The 24,986-nt window shown below is 36.6% G+C and overlaps 1 protein-coding gene across 10 annotated transcripts in view; it reads left to right on the plus strand.

Annotated features, from left to right (window-relative positions):
- Positions 1 to 23,723, plus strand: part of Trps1 (transcriptional repressor GATA binding 1) — a 233,547-nt gene extending 209,824 nt beyond the window's left edge. For all 10 annotated transcript variants that reach the window (XM_051159701.1, XM_051159700.1, XM_051159699.1 and 7 more), the window contains 2 exons: positions 19,195 to 19,317; positions 22,260 to 23,723. In XM_051159701.1, coding sequence (XP_051015658.1) covers positions 19,195 to 19,317; positions 22,260 to 23,321 — 1,185 coding nt within the window. In that variant the 3' untranslated portion in view covers positions 23,322 to 23,723. The remainder of the gene's footprint in view (positions 1 to 19,194; positions 19,318 to 22,259) is intronic.
- The last annotated feature ends 1,263 nt before the right edge of the window (positions 23,724 to 24,986 follow it).

Below are 24,986 nucleotides of genomic sequence, written 5' to 3' on the forward strand. Positions count from 1 at the left end.
CTTCCTAGAAAATAAGGACAGTACCTTCATTGAATTTTTAGTTTCCTAACATGTATGCCATGGAGACAGTTATTGGCCCACTGAATACCTTTTGATGTCTAGCAAAGAGCAGTAAACACGTGCACTGAGATAACAAGTGTGATGTCAGCATTGTGTCAGATGAAAAGCTCTCTTGGCCTTTGAGTTGAGATAAGCCTCCAAGAGAGCTCTCTGCTCAGCTGGCCACAGGGCTTTTATTGTGAACCCTCCCCATGTTCCCTGTGTGTTCACTGAGAACTGAGGAGATGACACTGATTGAATGTCAGAGAGGCGACCATGGCACCTGTCTTGGGGATAGCCCTGCTCGTGGTCTAGGCTGTTTTCCCCACATTCCCCCAGCAGAGTTTGAGCAGAATGGTGCATGTTATATTACTTCCCCTCGACCAGCTTTTGTAAGAGAGAGAAAACGGTGTGGATCGGTTTTGTCCAAACAGTTACGTGAGAACTGTAGATAACAACGGACTCTTTAAGGATTATACACACTAAAGAGAACACCAGCTGGCTTAGACAGAGCCTTCAAATGTTTTCTGAAGCAATATCAGATTCTTTACGTAGGGAAAGGCACCTCCATCCCTTTATTTAAAGAATGACTGTACAAAGGTAATACGTAGAAGATCACATGTACTTATTATACATATAAATACAGGCGTGTTTATATATATGAAACATAAAAATTCAAACTATACACATTGGAAACATTAAGCTCATTTTATTTGTAATATTTTTATACTTCTGATAATAGACTTTAATTTTCTCTTGACAAGTCATTTATTTCTTATATTCATTTACTATGGTTCACACAGACCTGATTTTTATGCCCTAAATTCAGGGCCAACACATGTGCCTTATAGTTTCTTTTATTCATATAGAACCTATCAGAAATGGTATGCTATCCCAGACCTACAGAATAAAAGTCATTATTTATAAATTCATCAGGTAATTTGTTCTGTATATTAAAGTCTGAACTATGAATGTTAACATTATATCTACTTTGGCCAATAAGGCTTCATTTGTGGATATTGCACTGGGCTATTTGGAGTTTGGTCTTCACATTTTCCCAGAGGGTTTTACAATATGTAGAGCACACATCATAAAAGGCACTTGAGGTTCGGCTCCCACCTTGTCTGTGTACAGGAAGCATATTCCAGGAGGACGGAAACTGATCTTAAGATACCACTGGAATCCTGGTTAAACCATACTTAACGTCAGAGTCTTTCCCAGATGTTCAACTGCATGAGTCAAAGGATTTCCTTTATGGGATTCCAGTGTCTGTTCTATTTTTTGCCATAAGTGACTAAAAGAAAGTAAAGGATATAAAGGTGATTAATCATTAATTGCTTATTCAAGTCTCTCCACCTACGTGTATCAGCATCTTAGCTGAATGTGTGCATGTGTGCTTCCCTTTCTCATTAATTATATACCATGTAGAAACATTAGAATCATAAAATCCTAGGATTGAGACATGTCTGCTCTCTTGTGTCGTTCCTTTTAATTGCTTCATGTGTATTTACCTTACCTCCCCTCAAAATTATAAACACTTCAAAGGTACAGGACTTTTCTTACATGAGGCGATAATTTAAAGTAATAAGACGTTTATAAATAAACACAGCAGAACTTACAGAAAGAGAGTAGACTTTCAAAACCACCACCTGAGGAAGCTGCCAATTTATTCAGGTTTTGCTGACTTTGGAAAGAACATTGTTGTAAGTGTTTAGATTAAGCACCAGCACCAGTAAGAGAGCCTGAAGAGCTTACTGGTGTTCTGTAGTTCCATCTGACTTTGACCAAAAGTGATGCTGACACTTCTGGGAATAATATCCTGCCCAGGAGGACCAGTTCCCATTAGAGCCTGCCACCTGGGTCTCCTAAGGTTCTCAGATGCCCCTCCACACCCAAGCTGCTTCCTGAGGAATCTCTGCGAGCTACCTACATCCAGAGAAGAAAGGCCTTACAGATGTATCTTTTCTCATATACATTTATTTTATTACACACACCTAAAACAAACTACATACAGCAGAGAGAACCATGTGACAATCATGAGTTCTATAAATGTTATATTCATAGTGATTTGGCTATTTGTATTGGTCAGACCTGAAGTAAACATCTTTCCTTTCTTATTGGGTCTAAATTTCTGAATGAAATTCAATATCAATCCTATACAGAATGGACCTATTGTGCAGCTGAAAGCACTAAGTTCTCTTGTCTTAGAAGTAGCTTTATAGTTGAATACCATCCTTGGATACTACAGTGAAAGTAGTTTTTTTATATATGTATATGTGTGTATATATGCATACACACATATATGTAGACATATCTATATGATCATATTCTTTGCCCTCTCTAGCACCTCTCAGATTCTCCCTACCTCCCTACCCACACAACTTCATGTTCTTTCTCTATATATAAACAGATAAATACAAACAAAATAAATAAAACCAAGACAAAAAGAAAAACAAACAAAAGACCAGGGAATCTGTTTTGAGTGGGCCAGCTACTCCTGGTCACAGATCATAGCCCTGCCTGGGATATATCAGTTCTGTATTCTTTTTTTAAAAATATATTTTATTAATTTATTCATATTACATCTCAATTGTTATCCCATCCCTTGTATCCTCCCATTCCTCGCTCCCTTCCATTTTCCCCTTACTCCCTTCGCCTATGACTGTGAATGAAGGGGACCTCTTTAGTTCTGTATTCTTTTTTTTTCTTTTTCTTTTTTCTTTTTTAATTATTACTTTTTAAAAAATATTTTATTCATATTACATATCAGTTGTTATCCCATCCCTTGTGTCCTCCCATTCCTCCCTCCCTCCCTTTGTCCCCTTACTCCCTTCCCCTATGACTGTGACTGAATTCTTAATCATGAATTTTAATCTCAGTACCTCAGTCTAGAAATGGTACTGATTCCTCAAGCAATGACGTTCTATGAGAGATGAGTCCATATAGTGCATAGTTTGAAAAAATTAAGTAAAGATATGAGTTTAAAAGGATAGAGCTTGAGATTGTACAAATTTGAATGTTTTGTTCTTTTTTCCTTGTGTGTTAAACTGTACGGTACTGGTATTGGCCTTAGGACTTCACACTTGTTATACCACCAGGTGATACTCCACCCAGTGCTGTTGGCTTTTATTTTATGTCCAGGTAGGTCTTAAATATACAACCCTCCTGCTTTAGCTTCCTAGGTAGCTGCGATATGGGGTTACAGGGTTATACTGCAAGGCCCAAGCTTTGTAATACTGAGTAGCAGAAATTAATTAGTAATTGTGTTCAGAGATACTATATTAGCAATTTATAATAAGTAAATAAAGAAGATTGTGTTTCTTTTCTCTGTGTTATAATGACCCAAGAATTTTAATTTTTCTGGCATGCTGAGTCTTTTCACTACTTTTTCTAAAAGAAAGAGAAAATCCTCTGCTTTCTGCTTAAATATCACATGTTTAAGTTGTAAGTCTATACCTTTCCTGGCTGCTACTTTTGCAAGCCAAGAAGATTTCAACAGGTAATAAACATTCAAAGAAATAAAGGGGTGGAGAAGGCTCTGCATTGGTTGCTATGGAAAATCTAAATCAACTGAGAAGGCAGCTGAAGGAAACTGGTGTTTATGATGAGGATTGAAATGCATTTTAATTGTAGTTCTAGGGCAAAGTTGCACCAATAGTATCATATTAAAAATTGCACATTCATTTAGGAAAGTGAGCACACCTAAAACTTGAAGCTTTGAACTCAAAGATACATTTTCCTAATATTGACATTAGTTCATTTTATGAGCTTCAACTCAATGGAAAATGTAGTTTTCAACAAAGCGTTAAAAACATTGTAGTTTTGTTATATTTTACTGTAAAATTCATTTTTAGTTTGTAAAAGTCCATTGTCTCTGATAATAGTCAGGGATTTTACTACCATAGTAGATTTCATAGAAAAAATAAAAAGAATCTGATGTCCAGATTCTTTTACATAATATAATAAATAAAAAGATCTGCTTCCATAAGTCTACTGTAAGTGAAAATTGTTTTCAGAGCGTGTTTTGAATATTAATTTTTTGAATATTAATTTTTTGAATATTAATTTTCAAATATAAATGGCTCCCTTATAAATAATTACTATAACTCAGACTAGTGATTCTATATTATCAAAATATTCTCTAATGGTTTTCTGAAGTCTAAATAGCCCAGTAGATCTACCCATGTGAACTGTGTGTTTCTGCACATGGGTCCTCTGCCTTCGTTGCCATGCTGTGTGTGGACATTTGCAGTGATGGCAGGCTGTGCAAGAATTATTTTTAAATAATCCTAAACCAACTCAGGGGTGTAAAGATTCTGGCATCATGAGCTTTAAACAGCTGCCCTAAGCAAAACAGATGCTGCTGGCTTTTAAGTTTGAAGAGGGAAAAAAAGGTAATGATTATCCTAAATATTATAGAAACCAGGCTGTCTGACTATTTTTCCTCTGAAATGTTTCTACTTCTTGTGAAGTGTACAATGCACATGGAGTGTTGGGCAGTGTTTGGCACAGCAGCAGCAGCAAACAGATAAGCAGATGATTATTTTTTTTTTTAAATATACTTAAAAAGAAGAATAGCTTTCACGTGTGCTTTTCAGTCTCTGACACAATTTATTTCTTGACTGAAACATTATTTTGAATTATAAGTCAAGATGCTAAGTGGAGCCAAAGTAGAAAAATAATACTTAAATAAAACCACCGCTACAAGACTAAACTTGGGCACTGAATTGAGTAGAAAGAGAAGACAGAACTATTCAACACTTATTTTTCTACCTCATATTACATCTGTAAACCCACTGTTGCTTCTTACCATTAAAAGAATTCTTAGTAACACAGGAATTTAGATTCAATGAAATTATTTATTTAAGTGTTATATTAAATATTATTTTTCATTGGTTAATTTTATGATAAATAAAACTCCTATTACAGCTGCAAATTGTGTCCTGTATAAAATATAGAAAAAATTTCTGAAATTGTCTGTCCTGGCTTATATTTGGTTTTCAAACATAAGATCTTGGAGGGCGCTTCCCTCACATACTGAACACAACACATTGCGTGATGGACGTCAGATTGCATCCACTCATGTTGGTGCTGTGAAGATTAGAACATTCCAGATGTGTTTTTTTTTTTTTTTTTCATTTCAGTCACCAAACATCTTTATATTAATAAACACAAATTTTGGAGATAGTTTCAAATATATTCAACATCAGTTTTTAACTAGTCAAACTGTTCATATGAGTGTCCTCCTTGATTTTAAGATTACACACTCAAATAGGCACTCACATTATTTTTCTATATGTGATCACTCCCTTTCCCCACTGTTGCCAAGGAGTATAAATGCTTTAGTGAACGCTGATAATTTTCATCCTATAAAAAAATGTCAAGTTCAAGGAAGAATAGCACAGCTGCTTACAATGTGATGCCTTATAAAACAAATCTATTAGAAAGGTCAATTCCTAGAAGGGGTCAAGCTAATGATATAAGTGGAATAATTTGCTCATTTTCTGAAATTTGTAAAACTATACACATAAAAGCCCTCTGTTAGATTGACTAACTAGCTAAACTTCTACTAAATATTTTTTTCTTTAAAATGTTGACTAATTTCTTTAGGTTAGGAAATACTTCACCTGGTTTTTGAAAATATGAATTATTTCAGATTTTAACCCAGTACCAAACAGATTATACTTCCAAATTTTGGCTTCCTTTCTTTTGGAGTAGATTAAAGGAAGATAATCACACACAGACACACACACACACACACACACACACACACACACACACACACACACATATATATAGTTACTTAATTATATATGTACATATATGTGCAAATATACACACATATGAACACACTAAATTTTAGCTGTATATTCAACTTAATAAGTAATGTTTTCTGTCTAAATTTATATGTATATTCATGTATTTTAAAATTCAGAAAACATTAGATGTTAGGTAGAATAAAAGAATTGCTTAAGACACTTTAAAATCAGCAAATATACAACTGTTCGGAACATAGAGTATGTAAAAATACTGTTAATGACATATAAATTAATTCCTCATCGAATGTCTGCTGATGTAATATGGCACACTTAGTCTCACATTCTGGCATTACATTTTTCACATTCACTTTTTAATCAAAGAGATGTTTATCACCTCAGTCACATATAACCTTTTAAACTTGGAAACAGAGATATTTTAATGTTTAATTGCTATATTAAAATGTAAGACTATTGACATTTAGAGATTTTAGACATATTAAAATATAAGATTTTCAAGCTACATTTTAAAAGGATGTATGGACATATTTACATGTGTTTAACTGTATGTTTGTATGTTGAATATATGCATGTTTAGTTGAGAATATTAGTCAGATTACAAAGCAATATAAATTTGTAGCTATCATCTCCAATTAATTATTATGAATTTTCTAGGCATGACTCTACACAAATATGTTATCATCTTTTTGTTCCCATCAGTTAAATATTCATTGGTATACTTCCTGTGTGCAGTCCCTGCAGTCTCATTGTATAAAAGAAAGAAACTTTCTGTAACTGGACGTGAGATCCACAGTAGGCATAAAATGAAGTGAGCCATAAAGCACTCCTTTTATTCTAGAAAATTTCAAAAAGCATCGACTTCCCCCCAAGTTTCCACTTAATTTTTTGATAAGAAATGTATTTCTTGCTAGGAGTGGTTGTACATATCTTTAGTCCCAGCACTTGGGAAGCAAAAGCAGGAAATTCGTAACAAGTAGTGAGTTTGAGACCAAAATTTTTTGGTCCACATAGTTTTAGAACAGCAAGGAGCTTCTATGTCAAAACTAACAGACAAACAAATATGAAATATGTATCTTTGATAGACTCGTATGTCTTATCAAAATAAATCAATTACCAAAGTGGATTTATGCACTGAAATTCCTGGTCTTATGAAAATTGAAGGAATGGGAATTAGAAAGAAAAAAAAAAGTGTAATTTGAAGTGTGTAGTTAATAATGATGTTGTGAAAACAAATATGAATGAATTTTCCTTATGTAAGTAGCATACTTGAATAAAAATCTTGACCCACAGGGTTCCTGAAACATACAATAAGAACTTTATGACAGGCAGATCTGAGTCCTGGAGTCCTCCTCAAACTAAGGCACCAGCCAAGGAGAATATAGGCAGTAAGCTTCGAACCCCTACCAAGACCTAGCCGACGAACATGATATTCTCCACCGTTGAGTGGAGAGTGAGATCTGACTCTCACACGAACTCTGGTGCCCCTTTTCTGACCACGTCCCCTGGATGGGGAGGCCTGGTGGCACTCAGAGGAAGGATAGCATGTTACCAAGAAGAGACTAGATATTCTAAGAGCATATATAGGGGGAGGAGATCTTCCTCAATCACAGACATAGGGGAGGGGAGAAGAGGGGAAGTGGGAGGGAGGGAAGAATGGGAGAAAACAGGGGAAGGGCTAACAATCGAGATGTAATATGAATAAATTAATAAAATTAAAAAAAAATCTTGTCATAGTTATTGAGATATACCATGTTGTCAAAGCTATTTAGCTATGCAAATATAATCTAAAATCTATTTCTTGAAATATTCAATATCTTCTGACATAAAAAGAGAAATTAAAGTTCAACACCACGAACTATAATCATTAATCTGACATAGTTGGTCACATTTGTGTTTTTTGGGTATTTATGTGAGTTAAGGGTACTCTATAACCTAGAAACAAAATAAAATGGTGATAAAATGAATCATGATAGACTTGTTTACATTGCTCTCCACCTACTAACGTGCATCATCCTTAACCTGGAATAGAGTACACATTCCTAAGTTCTTTATCATGCTCTTAGACAATCCTTTATACAAGATTTAAATTATATCTTTATTTAGATGTTCTTGTGTAAATGTATTTATTTTAACTCTACTAGAGTGGGCTCTCTTAAGAAGTATGCCAGTCCCACTTACAAAATATGACATTGCTTTAGTGAAAATGAAAGAAGGCCATATCATTTCATTCCAGGTTAGTGCTGAAAGTGCTTCAGTGGATAGTTTTGTCAGCCTATGTACATGTACATGTACATTCAAATCCATATGCTCACACATGTAATTCCAATATGTTTCTTAAATTGTTTAGGGGTTTGAACCAATAAGGCCTCTTACCAATTTCAGAGACTATGTAGCATGAGGAAAGGGTAGGTTTTTTCCTTTGGGATTTTATCAAAGTGAAACTATTTACGAATCTGAATTTGACATTCTCCAAAAGTGAAGCAATTTGTACTTCATGGGAAAGCTTCACATAAAATATGATTCCCCCACTCACATCATTTGTCTCTGGGTGCACACATTTTGAGATGTCTGAGAGAGAACTCAAAGTCAACACTATCTCTTTTGGCAGAGCTGCATTGAACTAAGTAGCCAGTGGTTAAATGCATATAAAATCTATTATATCCAAGGTTACAATAATATGGATGTTAAAAGAAAAGTAAGCACATTTTGCAGAATCTCCCATGTCCCTAAGTACAACTTCCAGGTACAAATTAGGCCCCTGTACTCTGTCACTTGATTTAAAACTAAGTTATACATAAAAGTCTAGGCAAATGTCTAATGCCTCCAAAATGCCCTAAGCAAAAGAAGAATCTCATATGATGAGTAGCTTGATATGTGTGTGGTAAATGTTTTAAATATAGAATACTCACAAGTAAACTATTATTCGTTTTCTGCTAGGCTTCATATTCCAGTTTATCTGTCAACTTTTCCCTAATATTTTTCTTTTTAGATTATTATAATTTTCTTTATTTTCTTTTTAAAGTTCATTTTCTTCACAGGAGGGAGGCATATTTCTTGTGTAGTACTTGGAGAAATGGCCAGTAGTTCCTAGGGATAGCTTGTGTGTATCTTCTGGAGATACTGTGGGCAGCTCAATGATGCCTATTCAGAGCAACACTGATCTTGCCAGAAAGAATATAAACATGGGGTGAGGATATAAATTTTTCAAAAACTTACTGTATATTATTTTCAGAGCCACTCTTACTGTATAAAACCTCACTCTGAAGGATTTCTGTGTCTCCATTTGCACCAGCAAGTCTCACGTTTGATTTTTCTGGTATGCTCAATGTACAAAATGTCAAAGTTGGAGAGGATTTTAACTGTTCCACCTGGTATGGATGACTGAGAGGACATCTTGAGAGTCCTTGGTAGAATGAGGTAGTTCTTGCTGTGGCAAGTGTGCAGTGTGAGTAACAAAGTTCAGACTATAAAGAGGTCGAGGCCAGATACCTGTGAGGCTATGAGTGAAACATATATAAATGTGTGTGTGTGTGTGTGTGTGTGTGTGTGTGTGTATGTGTGTGTGTGAGCGCGCGTGTGCGCACACACACACACACACAGACCAAAACAAAGACAATCACTGCTTTCTTCTGGAGCAGCTGCAGCCAGCTGCACTAATGGATGTGTAAAAGCAGAGAGGGATAGCGTAAGGTATGTGTTCGTTTTTACAGATGGTACTGCAGACAAGTTGGTAATTGAAAAGGAAGTCCTGTATGTGAGCTATTTGATGGGGGGTGGGGCAGACCATTACAGAACTTTCCTGTGTAATTTACTGGGACAGTTATTGCAGAAGCTGTCCTCCCAGAAAAAATTTCAGTTATTATAAAATACATCATTATTCTAAGAAACTTCAAGCAGTCTTTCATTCTTTTTTTTTAATCGTGTTATTAAACTTTTACAGATGAGCTTCTATTCCCCTGTCTTCACAGTGCTTTGAATGTAGTTGTGTGTTGGTGTTCTGTTTCCCTGTAGTAGGCATGGAGCTCTCAATAAAGATGGGGCTTCCATCTGAATAATGACATTGTATACCAGGTGCATCTTTCAATCTTTGGAAGCATCCTTTAAATAACTACCACTTCGTGTGTCCTTAGGAAACACAATGCTGACCTGAAGTATAATAATACTTCAAAGTAGCTTAAAGATTCAACATATAAATGAAATTCAACATCATTTTTCCATGTTGTAAAAAAAAACACATATACACTCATATATAATACACTCAGTAGTGTTTTTAAACTCACATTTTATGCAAAATTTCTGAGAGACTGTAATGTGTCTCCACCTGTAATGTTTGATTGCAACCTCTTCAAGCACACAGATACAGGTTTTTAAATGTCACTGTGAATATTTTTAGACTCTGTATATTTAATGCTTGCATTTCCTCCAGGTGGGGTGTATGTGTGTATGTGTGCATGTTTGTGTGTGTGCATGTATGTGTTTGTGCATGCGTATGTTTGTGTTATGCTGTTTGTGTATTAAATGGATAAATATAATCAATAGTTATCATTTGGGGATAAGAGGATTAATGTTCTTTGTCAATATTTTATTTTTGTCCTATCCTCTAGACTGAAGAACCTGCAAAGTGTTTAGAGGAAAGTATGGTGTCTCTTTGACTAAATGGAAAATGTCTGAGTCATGAAATTATAACGGTATGCTCCATTGGTAGACCAAAGGCATAACTGTGTATATACCAATGAGACAGGAGTAATGAAAATTAGTATTTTCAAATCATCTGCATCTTGAGAAATTTGGTAAAAACAAAAAAACAAAAACTATCCTTCTGTATTAGCAGTAATTGACCTTATATGCTAATGGCACCCAATATTGTGAAAGGTTTATACCTAAAAATATACAAATGTGTGAAGTTAAGCTAATAAATCGGTATCTGATGTGTTTGTTTGCACAACATGATGAAAATGTCAGCATTGGTTTTTCTACTCCATCTTTAGCCAAGTCATATACAAACACAGCTACCCTAGTTTACAGCGTCCTCTACACGTAAGGACATTATTAGGATCATTTACTGGTGTCACTAACTTTACTTGCAAGCAAAGTCTCAGTTCAGACACCTTTTTTTAGGTATATCAGGATCAGAGCGCATATGTTATGTCCTCTCCAGGTCCCCATTTCTGTCCCTCCATCGGCCATTAGCTCTGTTCCTCTAGCTTTCAACCTCAGAACATCTTACTGCAGTATCTGAATGCATTTCCTTCTGTTACCTCCAAAGTTAAATAATTCCAATCATCTATAATAGGAAGGAAATTCTTCAAAGCCAAGCTATAGTGAAATGTGTTTGATAAAATTTCCTCAAGTTGCCTCCATAGTGATAAGATTTAAATATATATATATATGGAACCATGGTTCTGAAATAAGGAAGGTCTGTTTTCAACCTTTTGTATAACTGATACTTATGAAATACTGTTACCCTCAGTTTTCTCATCCTTAAGCTAGATGAAAGAATAATAACATGCCTCTTAGGATCATTTGAAGTCGTCATGTGAGATTAAGCCTTTGGTATTTTATCTTACACATTTTAGGTACACAATAGTGATTATTAAGGAAGAGATTTCAAGTAGTCAAAGAAGCCTGTATCAGATAATTATTTAAAAATATTCTGTGGAACTTGATCATGGCTTTTTCCCTAGACATTGAGACCAAGATGTTTTGAGGGTGTGTGTGTGTGTGTGTGTGTGTGTGTGTGTGTGTGTGTGTGTGTGTGTGTGTGTGTTGAGGAAGCTGCATGTCTATAGTGTATGCAGGTGTATAACTTCACATGGGAGTGACTATGCTCATTCAGTGGTAAATGCATGTGGAGAGGCCAGGAATTGACAGTGGGGTGGTTCAGTGTTTCTTGAACATATTTTCTCAGACAGCTTCTTTTACTGCATCTCGCACCTCCCAGTTCCTCTAAGCTGACCAGCCAGGGAATTCCGTGGGTCCAAATTTCTTTGCTTCCTCTGTGTTGGGACTGCAGATGTGCACTACTGCATCTCGCTTTATAAGGGGCGATAAGAATCTGAACTGAGGATTCCACTGTAGTGATAACGCCATCCCAGCTGCTCTGAAATCAGGATATATTTGTTTTGACGGTATGTGAGTTGAAGAGCTATTGTAAATCATCATCATTTACCGCCTCAACAAATAGAGAATACTACCTAATTATGCATATCACACCTGAACTGGAATAACATGTTTGAAAATTATTACCCCTGAAATCAGAGTACATGGAATCCTGAGTTCACAGTGGATCACCTTGTAAGGGGTAGTCTTGTGAATATTGTGAAGCTATTTGTGATGTATTTTGCATGCCTATTATTTTCTGTGGTGAGTATGATAAAATTTTATAAGAATGTATGGCTCCTGTAATGTTAGAAGTCATTTAAGTACCATTTATGCATGAATAACTGCCTTGAGAACAGTAGCTCTTCATGGGCCAGTTATTATCATCTGTGTAACTAATGTATAAAATTCTTGTTATTTTTGTTTCTATCAAACCACAGTCCTCATGGTAAAGTCAGGTTTATGGTTGTGGTTTGTTTCTCCATTTAAATGTTGCGAAGCTGATAACTGTGTATTGTACTCTTACACTGGAGTAGGGCTCAGCCAGTGAGATTTCATATTGTGAATTATTTACATGATGACTGTGCTTATAAAATATATCCCATAAATGAGATATACAATAAATTAACAGAATCAATTCGTGTATCCTCAGGGAGCAGTTTTATTAGAAGGTGCTAAATTGTTTAACAGTTTCTCCCCAAAGCCTTTTACTATATATTTTTTTTCTTCTGGTGTCATATTTTGTCACTGGCATTGAAGAAAATGTCCCTGTAAAACAACTAACCAGTGAATATAACTAAAGGAAAGGTGAAAGCAGGTCCACAGTGGCAGAAATAGAAACGTGGAGAAACTTCAGTAGATCTTTTGACAATAATGACTTTCACAAGGAATGAAAAACGACAGTGCCGACATAAATTTTCAACCATATTTTTAGCTGTCCAAATGCATACTTGCTGTGACAGCAGAGTGTTACTACAGAAACAGCCTGGGCCAGAAGTCTAAAGATCTGGCCTTTTCCAGCTCAGATTCTGTGGCGTAATTTGTATGTACTGTCGATTGATGGTTAGCTCATTTGCCAAATGTAGGGTATGTCAAAGACAGATGACATCATCCTAAGACCTAGGACGTAGGTTTTCTATAGATGCAAGAAATCTTTAAAGTATTCGTGTTTGGAGACTGAATGGGTAGTCTGTGTGAGACATGTATTGGGAAATTCTTATTTTCTGTTCTTTACTGCTGGAATCGGGTGTTGCATATTAGAAGGGATAAAACTAGTGTTTTATCACCCTAGCAGTGGCTGGTCCACAATTGTTAGACATCATGAAGTAGTTTTACGCATATTGCACCTGTATATAATTGCGGTGACCTGAATGGCCCAGGCCTTCTGTTCTAGAAAAGGAGCTGTGCCACTGCTTCCGAGGTAATCTGTTTACTTTTTCCTCATCTCCGCTATCACTAGTGGTGTGCTAAAGATGGGACTTGACTAAACGGGGTAAGCAGGCTTTCTTTCCAACCTCTGAACTAGGTGATTATAGAATGGGTGCTTGGCTGAACTTTATAGAGCCCCTTTGGTTTTCTGGCAAGAAATCTGAGAACAGCTAGGGCTGTTTTAAAGCAGGCATAGTCATGTTGTACAGCACATTTCAACTGATTCGTCATAATTTTATTTGGAACAAAAGTCAGCCAGAATATCGGTGACTGTTGCTTTCTCTTGGCGGAATTTTTCCCTACTCCCATTAAATTATTGGCCAGCCTCTCCTTCTGGAATAATTCTGGCTATTACAATAAAGCTGATCACTGAAAACTATCCCCTGCTTTTATTTTCTTCTACCTGCTTTACTCTGTATTATGGGTGTTCTGTAAGCCACTTCTATTTCTGGAGGAAGAGGATGCAAATACATCATTTTTTGTCTCACAGTGGTAGATGGATGTAACCAGGCCTAAAACTGTACTCGGTATTTGTTCAAAAACTTGAAAATATATGGTATGGATCTGATAGGTGCACATTATTATGTCATATATAGTCCAATTCATTGAAAGTTATTGATAGGACAGTCTTCCTGGTGGGCAATAATAAGCGAATATTAACTTGTTTCTGAAATTGTGGACTATTGCATATTTTTACAAGAGCTCACCAATTCAACTTTCTGATTAGCAGAAAAAAAATGTATCCCCTAAAATAGTTGTATGGGAGGGAAATGCTTTGAATAAGTTTCCATTTAAATTGCTTTTGGTGCTCATGAAGGGTCTCAGCACTTCAGCCCTGTGTCTACCACAAAGTTTTCAAGATTCCAGACCATGAGAAACTGTGTATTGCTTAGACCCCAGCTTGTAGCACAGTGCCAGGCACATGCTGGACACTCAATAATTCTTCCCAGAACTGAATTGAATTAAACTTACCACTGCAATTTTATTACTGCAAAATTGAACCAGAAGGTTCTATCGTAGCCATCTGTGTATATCCCTAAAATGAAATTTGCAAAGAATTCTTGATGTAATCAAATAAACACAGAAAATATTTAAAGAGTTAAAAATATTTGAGGCACATCCAGGCTAACAGCATGTATATCAAATTTCAGATTGATTCGATTTAAAACGGCTAAGATATAAAACCATAAAAAATGTGAGTAAATACTCTCCCTATCAAGGCTTGTTATATAATTATATGGTCCCAGAATGGTTCTTATTCATAGAAAACTATTATAAAAGATCATTTTTGCAGAAAATTCTTTGCCAGTGTAGACTTTCGATATCTTAGAAATGAATAGTCTTGTCTCTCTCAATGTTAAACCACTTGCATAAGTAATTCAATCAAAATTTCTCTTTATTAATCATGTGAATTCAGTCCTTAATAATGAAACATGAAAACCCTAAAATTTTTGTTACTGGCTGATTCTCAAGTAATAAAATAAACAATAAAAGCAGCTGAAACAATTTAGGTTTTTTTCTCCCTTGTGTCGTATCTGGATTAACCAATAAGTGTGCCAAATCTCTACATAGAAAGATAAATAGCTAACCGGAGAAGCAAGCCCTTGTCTGAGCAAAGCTTGATCAGATGTTAATGACACTCAGATAGAGATTTGATGTGAACATAAAGGTTAAAGATGCTTCGTTTTTATTGAATTGTTCATTATAGATGCTAGGGTGTTTCTTCTGTAGAAACTGACAGATGAGTTGACTTTATGTAGGGTTTAGGTTAGAAGGCAATCTTCCGTCACTCTTCCATCACTGCAGCTTCCAGTAAACCCCATTAGAAGTAGAAGATGCACTTGGACTGAGATGACATCTTCTGTGCATGTCCCTAAGTGATTATCTTTCCTTCATTCAGAGAGAAAAGACTGGTGCTAAATACATGCCTAGGGAATAGCAGGTGGTGTATTCCACTAGCCACCATGCCTGTAATTGCCTCCCCAAGCATTGCTCTTATTCTAGACCTGTAATTCCCCACTCTCTAGCATAGGGTCAAAGCAGTACATGTTATTACTATCTCTTAAGAGCAGCTTGTAGGAAATGATGAAACTTGTAATTTAAACCACTCATGGGCATGATGCAGGATCATCAGTAATGTATAATAATGGAGAGCTCCTGCTTTGGCCTCACCTGACCTACCAACTCCAGCATCTACCAAAAATTAGCATCACTACTTCCTGAAAATAAATGTAAAAACAAGACTAAACAGTGTATGATTTATTTGATTTTATTTCCTATAGCATATTGATTGTTTCTTCCTAACTCAGATTAATTATGTCAACCTGAGGGAAACATATTTAATTTTTATTTGAGAAAAAAGAATATTAACGGTGAAAATAATAACATGCAATGTTACTTCTTCCAGCACTTGCTGTTTTGGTTGTGACCACTTAAAATAGTCAATGACTGTCAAAAGACAGGGTTTCTGTTCTTAGGAAGATCACTGTAAAGGATAAAATCTATAATCTCTAAGAATAAGACATGCAGGGTTGACTTTGAATCCATTCCTTTAGTAGAGATTTTCTTTCTTAGAGCAAAGCTTGTTTTGAAAGAGGGGCAGAAGGACCTCCCCTACTGTCTTTTGGTAGCTGGCTGTTTGTCTGCCCAGGAGTAGAGTCAGGCATGCATACCCCAGAGAAATACATCCCTGTGTCCATCCAGGGTTCTCATCTGTGTGTGGTTTTGAAAGATGAGGTTATGTGGCTACAAAGCTGGAGACACTGTCCGACTTTTCTACCTTTGCTTCTGCTTGAAGAAGTTCTGTTGCCTCCAATACATGATTCTGCTAGAGTTTCAAAAGTGCTAAGTTTGTTGAGATGAGACTTAACATCTTATGTGTGAAATATTTCTCACCTCCCTCCTGCTCTCCACCCAAGCACAAGCAGGCATCTATTGAACAAGAGGTGTGAACCCCTAGGTATTCCACTCTGACTCAGTTTTCTGTTCTCACAACTGGTAAGATACATACACAAGTGGAGTACATCAGACGGTGCATAAGTGTAAATGTTAAGCCTGTCTTGAATGTTCAATCATGACATTTAAGGCAATGAAAACAAAACTAAGATTTTTTTTTGACTCATAAAAAAAAAAAAAGTAGCCACAATTAATTTCCTTTGACCAATACCTAGACCTGCTTGGCATTTACCAGTCAACTCGCTTCACGTCTGCTATGTTTTAATAGTATCTGCTATACAATATGACTACACTGATTTTCTCATCAGCATACAGCTTACCCTGTAGACCCAAGGGACATTTCTGCACTGCAAGGTTAAGTAACACTTCCCAGAATAGCTCCTAGTAAAGGACAGAAGCAGCTTTGAATCCTGTAGCCTCACTTCTCAAACTGAATGTAACTTCTAAGGTATCTTTTTTTTTTTTTTTTTTTTTTTGAGTTTTGGAATTAAAAATACACCTGATATATTTAAAATACGCTATGGCTCATCCTAAGATACAGGGACCATAACTGAACTACATGTGACTGCTAAGTGCAAGATAAAACTATGGAAACCACTGCTCGAATTTCAGGATCTCCCAGGCCCCCTTGCTAATGAAGGGCAGGAGGATTAGGCACCAAACTGCAAGGATTGAAATGCTCACTGAAATAAGAATTATGCCCACTTTGGCATGCTGAGTCAGGCACCCCAGCATAAGAAAAGGAAAGCAAACTGGAGTCAATGATTTCACATTCAAACCTGAGCAGAGCAGCCTAGGCCATATATGTGGTTAATAGGGACTGTGTGTGGCTCACATTGGAGATGATTTGCCCTTGAGTTACTTAGATCTAGGGCAATGATAGGATTACACCGTGAAACTTTCACAGTTAAAACCTAAGCAGCCTGCCTTCAACCACGCCCCCCCGCCCCGCCCACATCCCTGACACCATTGCTTCCTTTGAATAAATGGTGCTGGGATTGCTTCATAAGAGCAAGCTAGAGTTGCTAGTTGGTTTCCAGGTGGCAGCATGCTCTCTTCTTCAGCAGCAGACCCCAACTGGAACCCACAGACCTCTGACTCCGATGTTTTTGATGTTTAATGTTTGATGTTGTTGTTGTAGAGATTTGGAAACTCCCAGTGCCTTCCTGGATCTGACTGGAGTTTGGGGGCAGCAAAGGGGAGCTGGAGATTATCTTTGTGAAAATCTAGGTTTTATTACATCACCTAAAGTGCACAAACTGCTACACTAATGAAATCGTGTTCTTGGTTTAAAAGGGCAATTGTTAGCCTGACTTTTGTGCTCACTAAAAACATTCTCCCAATGTTGTTAAGTTATTGCTCTCATTTCGGATTTTTATAGCTGTGCAGCCCTCATTTCTTTCCGTTTCATTCATTTTCCTTGTATTGATGATTAATGGAGGATGTCGAATGTTAGAGTGAGCAGGCATCAGCAATTGCAAGATCATAATTAGTTTAGCTGACGAGGGCCTCTGATAGCACTTGCATCTGGATGGAAAAATTACCCTATAGGGAGCTGGCTGCTCACCAGGTCTTTTTAGTGATAGATTGTGAAACACCCGATGAATCAAATGCCCTTTCAATGCCAAGAAAGTGTTCCAGTCTCGAAGCCAAAATTATGTCTGCAGAAAGCTTTCCATTTGAAATGTATCAGAGTACAATTATAACCATTGTATTTTTTTGGCAGGCGTACCACTCCTCTACAGTATAGACTCTAGTTAAATAAATTGCCTGAATTTTATGAATCCCTGAAATTTTGACTTATGGTGTTTGTAATATTTAATTTATAATAAAATTAGGTTACAGCAAGACTTTTTCCACTCCTTATCTTGCATGCCTATTTTATCATTAAAAGCTTTGCTTCCTAGCAAAAGCAGAGCTGAATCACACTTTGAGCTTTTTTTTTTTTTTTTTTTTTTTTTTGCAAGAGTATTCCATTTCCTGCCTGTTCCTATTTGTGCCTACACACAGCCTGACTTTTGTTTAAATGAGAAGTTCAGGAGAATCATTACTTGGTCGCAAAAATGCAACCAGCAGTCCTAATTAGCAACTTTTAAATATTCTTAGATAATCTTTGAATTTGGTGATTTCACAATTCAGACCTCCTCAATCAACATAGTATTCAATAAACTCTATGGATTTCCAACTTGAAGGTCAGATTAAATAAAGAGCCAGTGACAGGGCTGTATTGTCTGACTTCAGCAGATACCTCCTAAGGGTTTGCATCAGCAATACTGTACTTCTCCTAGGCAACAGTGTCTAGAAGTCCTCTCAGGTTTGGGGAATAGAGGCTGTTCCTTGCAGATTTCATGACCACAAGGGAAACCCCAGAACAGACAGATTTTATTCTCCTAGTCTTTTTGTTGTAGGAATGACATACAAAGAGAAACCAATCTGGTTTAGTGTTACATGAATTTCCGTGGTGGATTGTTCTAACCTGTATTCAAAGGCTCAGGTAGCATATTCCAAACTACTTTAAACATATTGCCATGTGCTGTCCCTTTTTCTTTTGTTTTGACCCCTTTAAAAGATATGCTTTAGGGTTGAGCATTTAGGAGCTATCATTAAAGGCATGCAACCCAAAGTTCAAAAAGTTAAAGCTGTTTCTGTGAAAAGCCTTTGGTGTTCCACACACCTCATCCATCACTGTAGGGTTAATTATAATGAAAATCAGTGGTGCCTATTAAACACAATTGAACCTGACCTCATTATGGGCAGTGTGGTTTTATACTGTCATTGTTGCTAGTCTAAAGACAAAACTCCTGGGTTGATTTGGTCATACTCTCTGGATCATGTGATTCACCTCTGACCTTAGTTTTTTTCTTTTTTTCTTTTTCTTTTTTCCCTCCTGTTTCAGAGGCGAAGAGGCTCCGGTGTTTTTTGTGCCAATTGCCTGACCACAAAGACCTCTCTCTGGCGAAAGAACGCAAATGGCGGCTATGTATGCAATGCATGTGGTCTGTACCAGAAACTTCACTCGGTAAGACATCACCCGAGGACTTCAGGCGGAGCTTGCACAGATGAGCTGGCCTGGCCCACGGTGGATACATTCTCTTCAGTTGGCTGTGCTCTTTGTCTTTGCAGGGTTGCTTATACAGTCATGTTGGGTGTGCGTATAATTTATTGTGAAAGCGTCTTAGACATTTGGGGAGATACATTTGAGATTGCTAGTAATACGCTTTGCTTCTTTGACTTAGCAGTGGAAAGGATTGATTTCTGGGAACACTTCACACTGCAGGTAGTTGAACTGCCTCTTAAGTGAATTGGCTGGAATTGATTTAGGTAAGAAGAGAAACCTCAAAAATCAAACAGAAGGTAAAGGGAAGGAGAGAAGTGCTCTGGGTGTTCACATCCCAGCTTGCATTTGGAAATTTAAAGGACCATTTTTGGCTGTTGGCAAGCTGGCCAAGCACTAGCACGGGGCAATGCCACACGAATTCAGGGGGACTGGGCTGCACAGGGGAAGGGACACAGGTGCTCTGTGTCTGAAATCTCCAGCTGGCTTTGGCTCATGGGGGAGATTGGAATTAATTTCATCCAAAATTTTGGTTTTATCGCTGTAATGGAATGTAAACGGGCAGATCTCACCATTTAAGCAGGAATTTTTAAGTTCCTGAAGAATGCTTCTATAGTTTAGACAGCACATCTGTTGACAAGCACTGACTTTTCAAACAGCAATGTCCCACTTAGTAAACAGCAGTGCTTTTCCTTGTGCCTTTCCCCACTTTATTTGGCATTTTACCACAACTCTTAGCACAAGCCAGTGAAAAGATTGCAGCTACAGGGAATACAATTTGAGACAAAACATCTTCATAAGTGGACACTGGAAACACTTTTTAAAAACATGCCCACTGCCAGCAGCAGTGCTAATTGGGGATCCCATAAAGCCCTTAGTCATTAGCATGAAGTTGGTAGAAAGACCCTTACTGCCACTTTACTTTTTTTTTTAACCCTCACTTTTGCAGCAAGCTTCTGTTTAATGAGAACTGACATTGATGGTTTTAATTGAACTTTGGCCAATCAACAGGCCAAGAATTAATTAAATTGCTGCTCAGCCAAATTATGATAATTTAACCACTGTTAAACACACCAAACTTTTTGAAAAATTATTTTAATATTCATCTCTCCAGAGGCAAGATGGTCTCAGGTTTGAGGTGTTTTATTCTATTTTACAATAAATGAAAATATGTAAAAATTATATGCATATAAAAACTTACAAAACAATTGTAAAATTGTAAGAAGTAATTAAATTCCAGGCTTCTTTGTAATTTGAAGACTAAATACTTTTATTTTTAACTATACAACATAAATGTATGTGGCATATCCAATCCACGTAGAGTTTTTATTCTGAATTTCATAATTGTATGCCCAGCAACAAATGCATTGTTTTTTCTTTCCATCAGTCTTTTAAGTAACAATAGAAATATTCTCCCAATTTTCTTATTTTTATTGTTTAAATATAAAAAACATTCCCTTTAGTGTTAAAGGAGAAATATTTAAGAATTGTTCACAAATTGTATATTTACATAAGCAGAAATTATCAATAATATTTTGGAAGAATCAGACCACCTGAACATTTTCCTGAAATTTAGTCTATAAATGTACATTGATTTATCATACTTATTTATTTTACTTTACGCATCAAATTTAGAGCCCTTCTGAAAGCACATTTTATAGTCTTATCTGCAAATTTTAGTTATGAAATATTTACATGTAAAATATAATATATTCACAATATTTAATTATATAATATAAACACGCTATTGAACATGTATGTAAGTCCTGATCATATAATTCTAAACTGAATAAAATACTTAAGCTGAATGGAAGCCAACTCCTTTTAAGTAGACTGGAATGACAATTCAGGTATTTGAATTGTCTATAAGGGCATCTAGGATTTTCAATTCACAACTAATGCTTCAGCTGTGAAGAACTAAGGAATACACAGATATCATTCAAACAGGAGAATACAATTAAAGCCAAAATATTCACATGATGGTTTACTGAAAATTTCCATATAGTCCTGACAACAGTTTGTGCTTGATTATGTATGCTCTGATATAAATATCAAATATTTACCTTTGCAAATCTTTACAAAGAAGTATGTATTAGTCAGCTTAAAACATGACAAAACACCTTAGGCTGACTGAGTGGCTTAAAACAACAGAAACCGATTCTCTCACAGTTGTGGAGGTTGGAAGCACCAGCTTGGCTAAGGTCTGATGAGGGCTCTTTCTAACTTAGTCACCTTCTTTTCTGAGTCTCTGTGTTCTGTAGATAGCTCATTTTTTTCTCCCTCTTCTTGTAGCTTAGAGTCCTACTGGATTAGGGCTACACTTGTTTTTGGCCCCCTTTTAAACCTTAATTTCCTCTTAAAATGATAATTGTGTGCACCATCTTTGATACATGAACTGAACAACATGGAGAACATGTTTTAGTCCCTAGTTTGTACCAATGCACAGTTTTTGTTTGTTTTGTTTTTCACTACTGTCAGTGTTTATCTATCAAATTATTTTGTTGGCATAGCTTTACATAACTCAAGAGCTGAATCTATTTTAGACAAATCATTTCTTAGTCTCTTTTCATCAGTGGTGAGTGTCCCACATCTACTGAGTCTGAAAGAGGTGCTTTCAAGAAAATGAAAGGCTTCGGTCCTCCACCCTACCCCTGCAAGGATGGACATGATTTGCTTAGGTTAAAATGCTACATTTCTGTTACTTTTTCTGGTCCTGCTTAGGGCATTTAAAATAATAATAATAATAATAATAATAATAATAATAATAGAGAGACTTAGCAAGTCTATAGCATAAATGCTAGTGTCACTTTGAATTTTAGTGTGGTTTAGAGTTGAGAGAAATTTTTAATGCATTTAATGTATTTCTTAATGTTTCTCTTTTATGTATCATGTGCGTTTCCCTACAGACTCCCAGGCCTTTAAACATCATTAAACAAAACAACGGTGAGCAGATTATTAGAAGACGAACAAGAAAGCGCCTTAACCCAGAGGCACTTCAGGCAGAGCAGCTTAACAAACAGCCGAGGGGAGGCAGTGAGGAGCCAGTCAATGGAAGCCCGCTGGAAAGGAGGTCTGAAGATCACTTGAGTGAAAGTCATCAGCGAGAAATGCCGCTTTCCAGCCTAACTAAATATGAAGCCCAGGGTTCGTTGACTAAAAGCCATTCTGCTCAACAGCCAGTCCTCGTCAGCCAGACTCTGGATATTCACAAAAGGATGCAGCCCTTGCACATTCAGATAAAAAGTCCTCAGGAAAGCCCTGGAGATCCAGGAAATAGTTCATCCATATCTGAAGGGAAAGGAAGTTCTGAGAGAGGCAGCCCCATAGAAAAGTACATGAGACCTGCAAAACACCCCAACTATTCTCCACCAGGCAGCCCTATTGAAAAGTACCAGTACCCACTTTTTGGACTTCCTTTTGTACATAATGACTTCCAGAGTGAAGCTGATTGGCTCCGGTTCTGGAGTAAATATAAGCTCTCCGCTCCTGGGAATCCACACTACTTGAGTCATGTGCCTGGCTTACCAAATCCTTGCCAAAACTATGTGCCTTATCCCACCTTCAGTCTGCCTCCTCATTTTTCAGCCGTTGGATCAGACAATGACATTCCTCTAGATTTGGCGATCAAGCATTCCAGACCTGGGCCAACTGCAAATGGTGCCTCCAAGGAGAAAACAAAGGCACCATCGAACGTAAAAAATGAAGGTTCCTTGAATGTAGTTAAGTCAGAGAAAGTTGACAGAAGCACTCAAGATGAACTTTCAACAAAATGTGTGCACTGTGGCATTGTCTTTCTGGATGAAGTGATGTATGCTTTGCATATGAGTTGCCATGGTGACAGCGGACCTTTCCAGTGCAGCATATGCCAGCATCTTTGCACGGACAAATATGACTTCACAACACATATCCAGAGGGGCCTGCATAGGAACAATGCACAAGCGGAAAAAAATGGAAAACCTAAAGAGTAAAACCTTAGCACTTAGCACAATTAAATAGAAATAGGTTTTCTTGATGGGAATTCAATAGCTTGTAATGTCTTATGAAGACCTATTAAAAAATACTTCATAGAGCCTGCCTTATCCAACATGAAATTCCCTTTTTTAAAAAATTTTTTTTCTTTCTTTTGATGAGTAGGTTACCAAGATTTTAAAATGAAACATATGGTCAGTGAGAAATAATGGAACTGATAAACAATTAAACAAACAAAGAAGCAAAAAAACCTAGAATCAAAACTATCTCACCTAATATATACGGGGCGATCTCCATACAGAGGCCCACTAAATTAGAGCTATTTTGTTTGTAAAGACACAAATGCTGTCTAGAATTTGAAAGAGTTTACATACTATCATAAGAAAGCAGTATTAGGCTGGCCATTGGCGCATTTAAAAAACAAACAAACAAACCTGTAATCGGTTACATACATTTAAAAATATCATTCAATCCCAGCCAGTTGAGGAGAAAATGAATCTCCGGGGTAATGGAAGGAAAATGGCGCCCTCTCTTTAATTAGGCTCCTCTCATTGACCATGTTTCAGTTTTAGACCTCGAAATGTGAAGTGTGGTTAGACTTGTTGAGTGAGCTGTAAGAATCATGACAGTTGGGGGCGCATTGTTTTTGGCCAGCCCTGCCTGTACATACACATACACACCCTCTTTGATATTTTTGTCCTTTAGATGTCCCAGTACTTGGTAGTCATTCTGTTTGCAGTTTAGATTCATTTTGTTCAAATATATCCACTCTTAAAGACAATGTCCTCAGTGCTTATGTAGTAATTTTATTTCAGCCAGGTATTTCTTTCGTGTTTATAATGAACTGGTTTGGAATTTTTTTTTTTAAGCATCCTGTTGGTCACTAATCTCACTTGGCACATTGTAACTAAAGGCATCCCCTCACTTCAAAAGATGAGATGAATATTAATGTCAGGCCACGGCTTTAATTTGTTCAGAACACACGGTATTTCTCCACAAGGTAACCTGCTGTATTTATTTATTTTCTTTTGGTTAAATATAATTTCCAAACGTTGTGGTCAGGCAGCATGCAAGGTTACGTTACCACAGACTGGCAGTTGGTATATGTACCAATGATCCCTTCATTAGATTTATACAGGTTTAGTTAAGTAGCATTAAATAGGATTCTTAGAAGTATCTCTTCACAGTACTTTTAATACTTAAGGCTTTGTAAAAAACTATCCACGAAGGGAGAGCTCCTCAGCGTAACTGCTCAGGGAAATAGGGCTAAATAATTGAACATTAAATAATTGGTTTAAGGTGCTGTTAGTCGAGCCTCAATGCTTGCTACAAGGATGTATGTACAAGGACTGACTTTAATAATTTGCATTATATTGTCCCAACCAGTAGTTTATTTTTTGCCACGGAGATGTAGAAGATATTACAAGCTACTGGATGCACTGTCAGATTAACTTATTTCATTAAAGAAGTTGGGAGAACAAATAGGAAAAAAACTTATTTTTCTAGTAAATATTAATGTATTACATTTCAAATAATGGTGCCTGACATATTGAATAATTATTTTCTACAGTGTACGTATGCAACAAAGATGTTCCATCATGCATTAGAGTCAGTTCTGGCTCTGCCTAGCTGTTTACATTTGCAAATGTAGCAAACAAGCAAAC

This window comes from Acomys russatus, chromosome 17 (assembly GCF_903995435.1).
Source record: "Acomys russatus chromosome 17, mAcoRus1.1, whole genome shotgun sequence".
In the NCBI taxonomy this organism is placed as follows: Eukaryota; Metazoa; Chordata; class Mammalia; order Rodentia; family Muridae; genus Acomys; species Acomys russatus.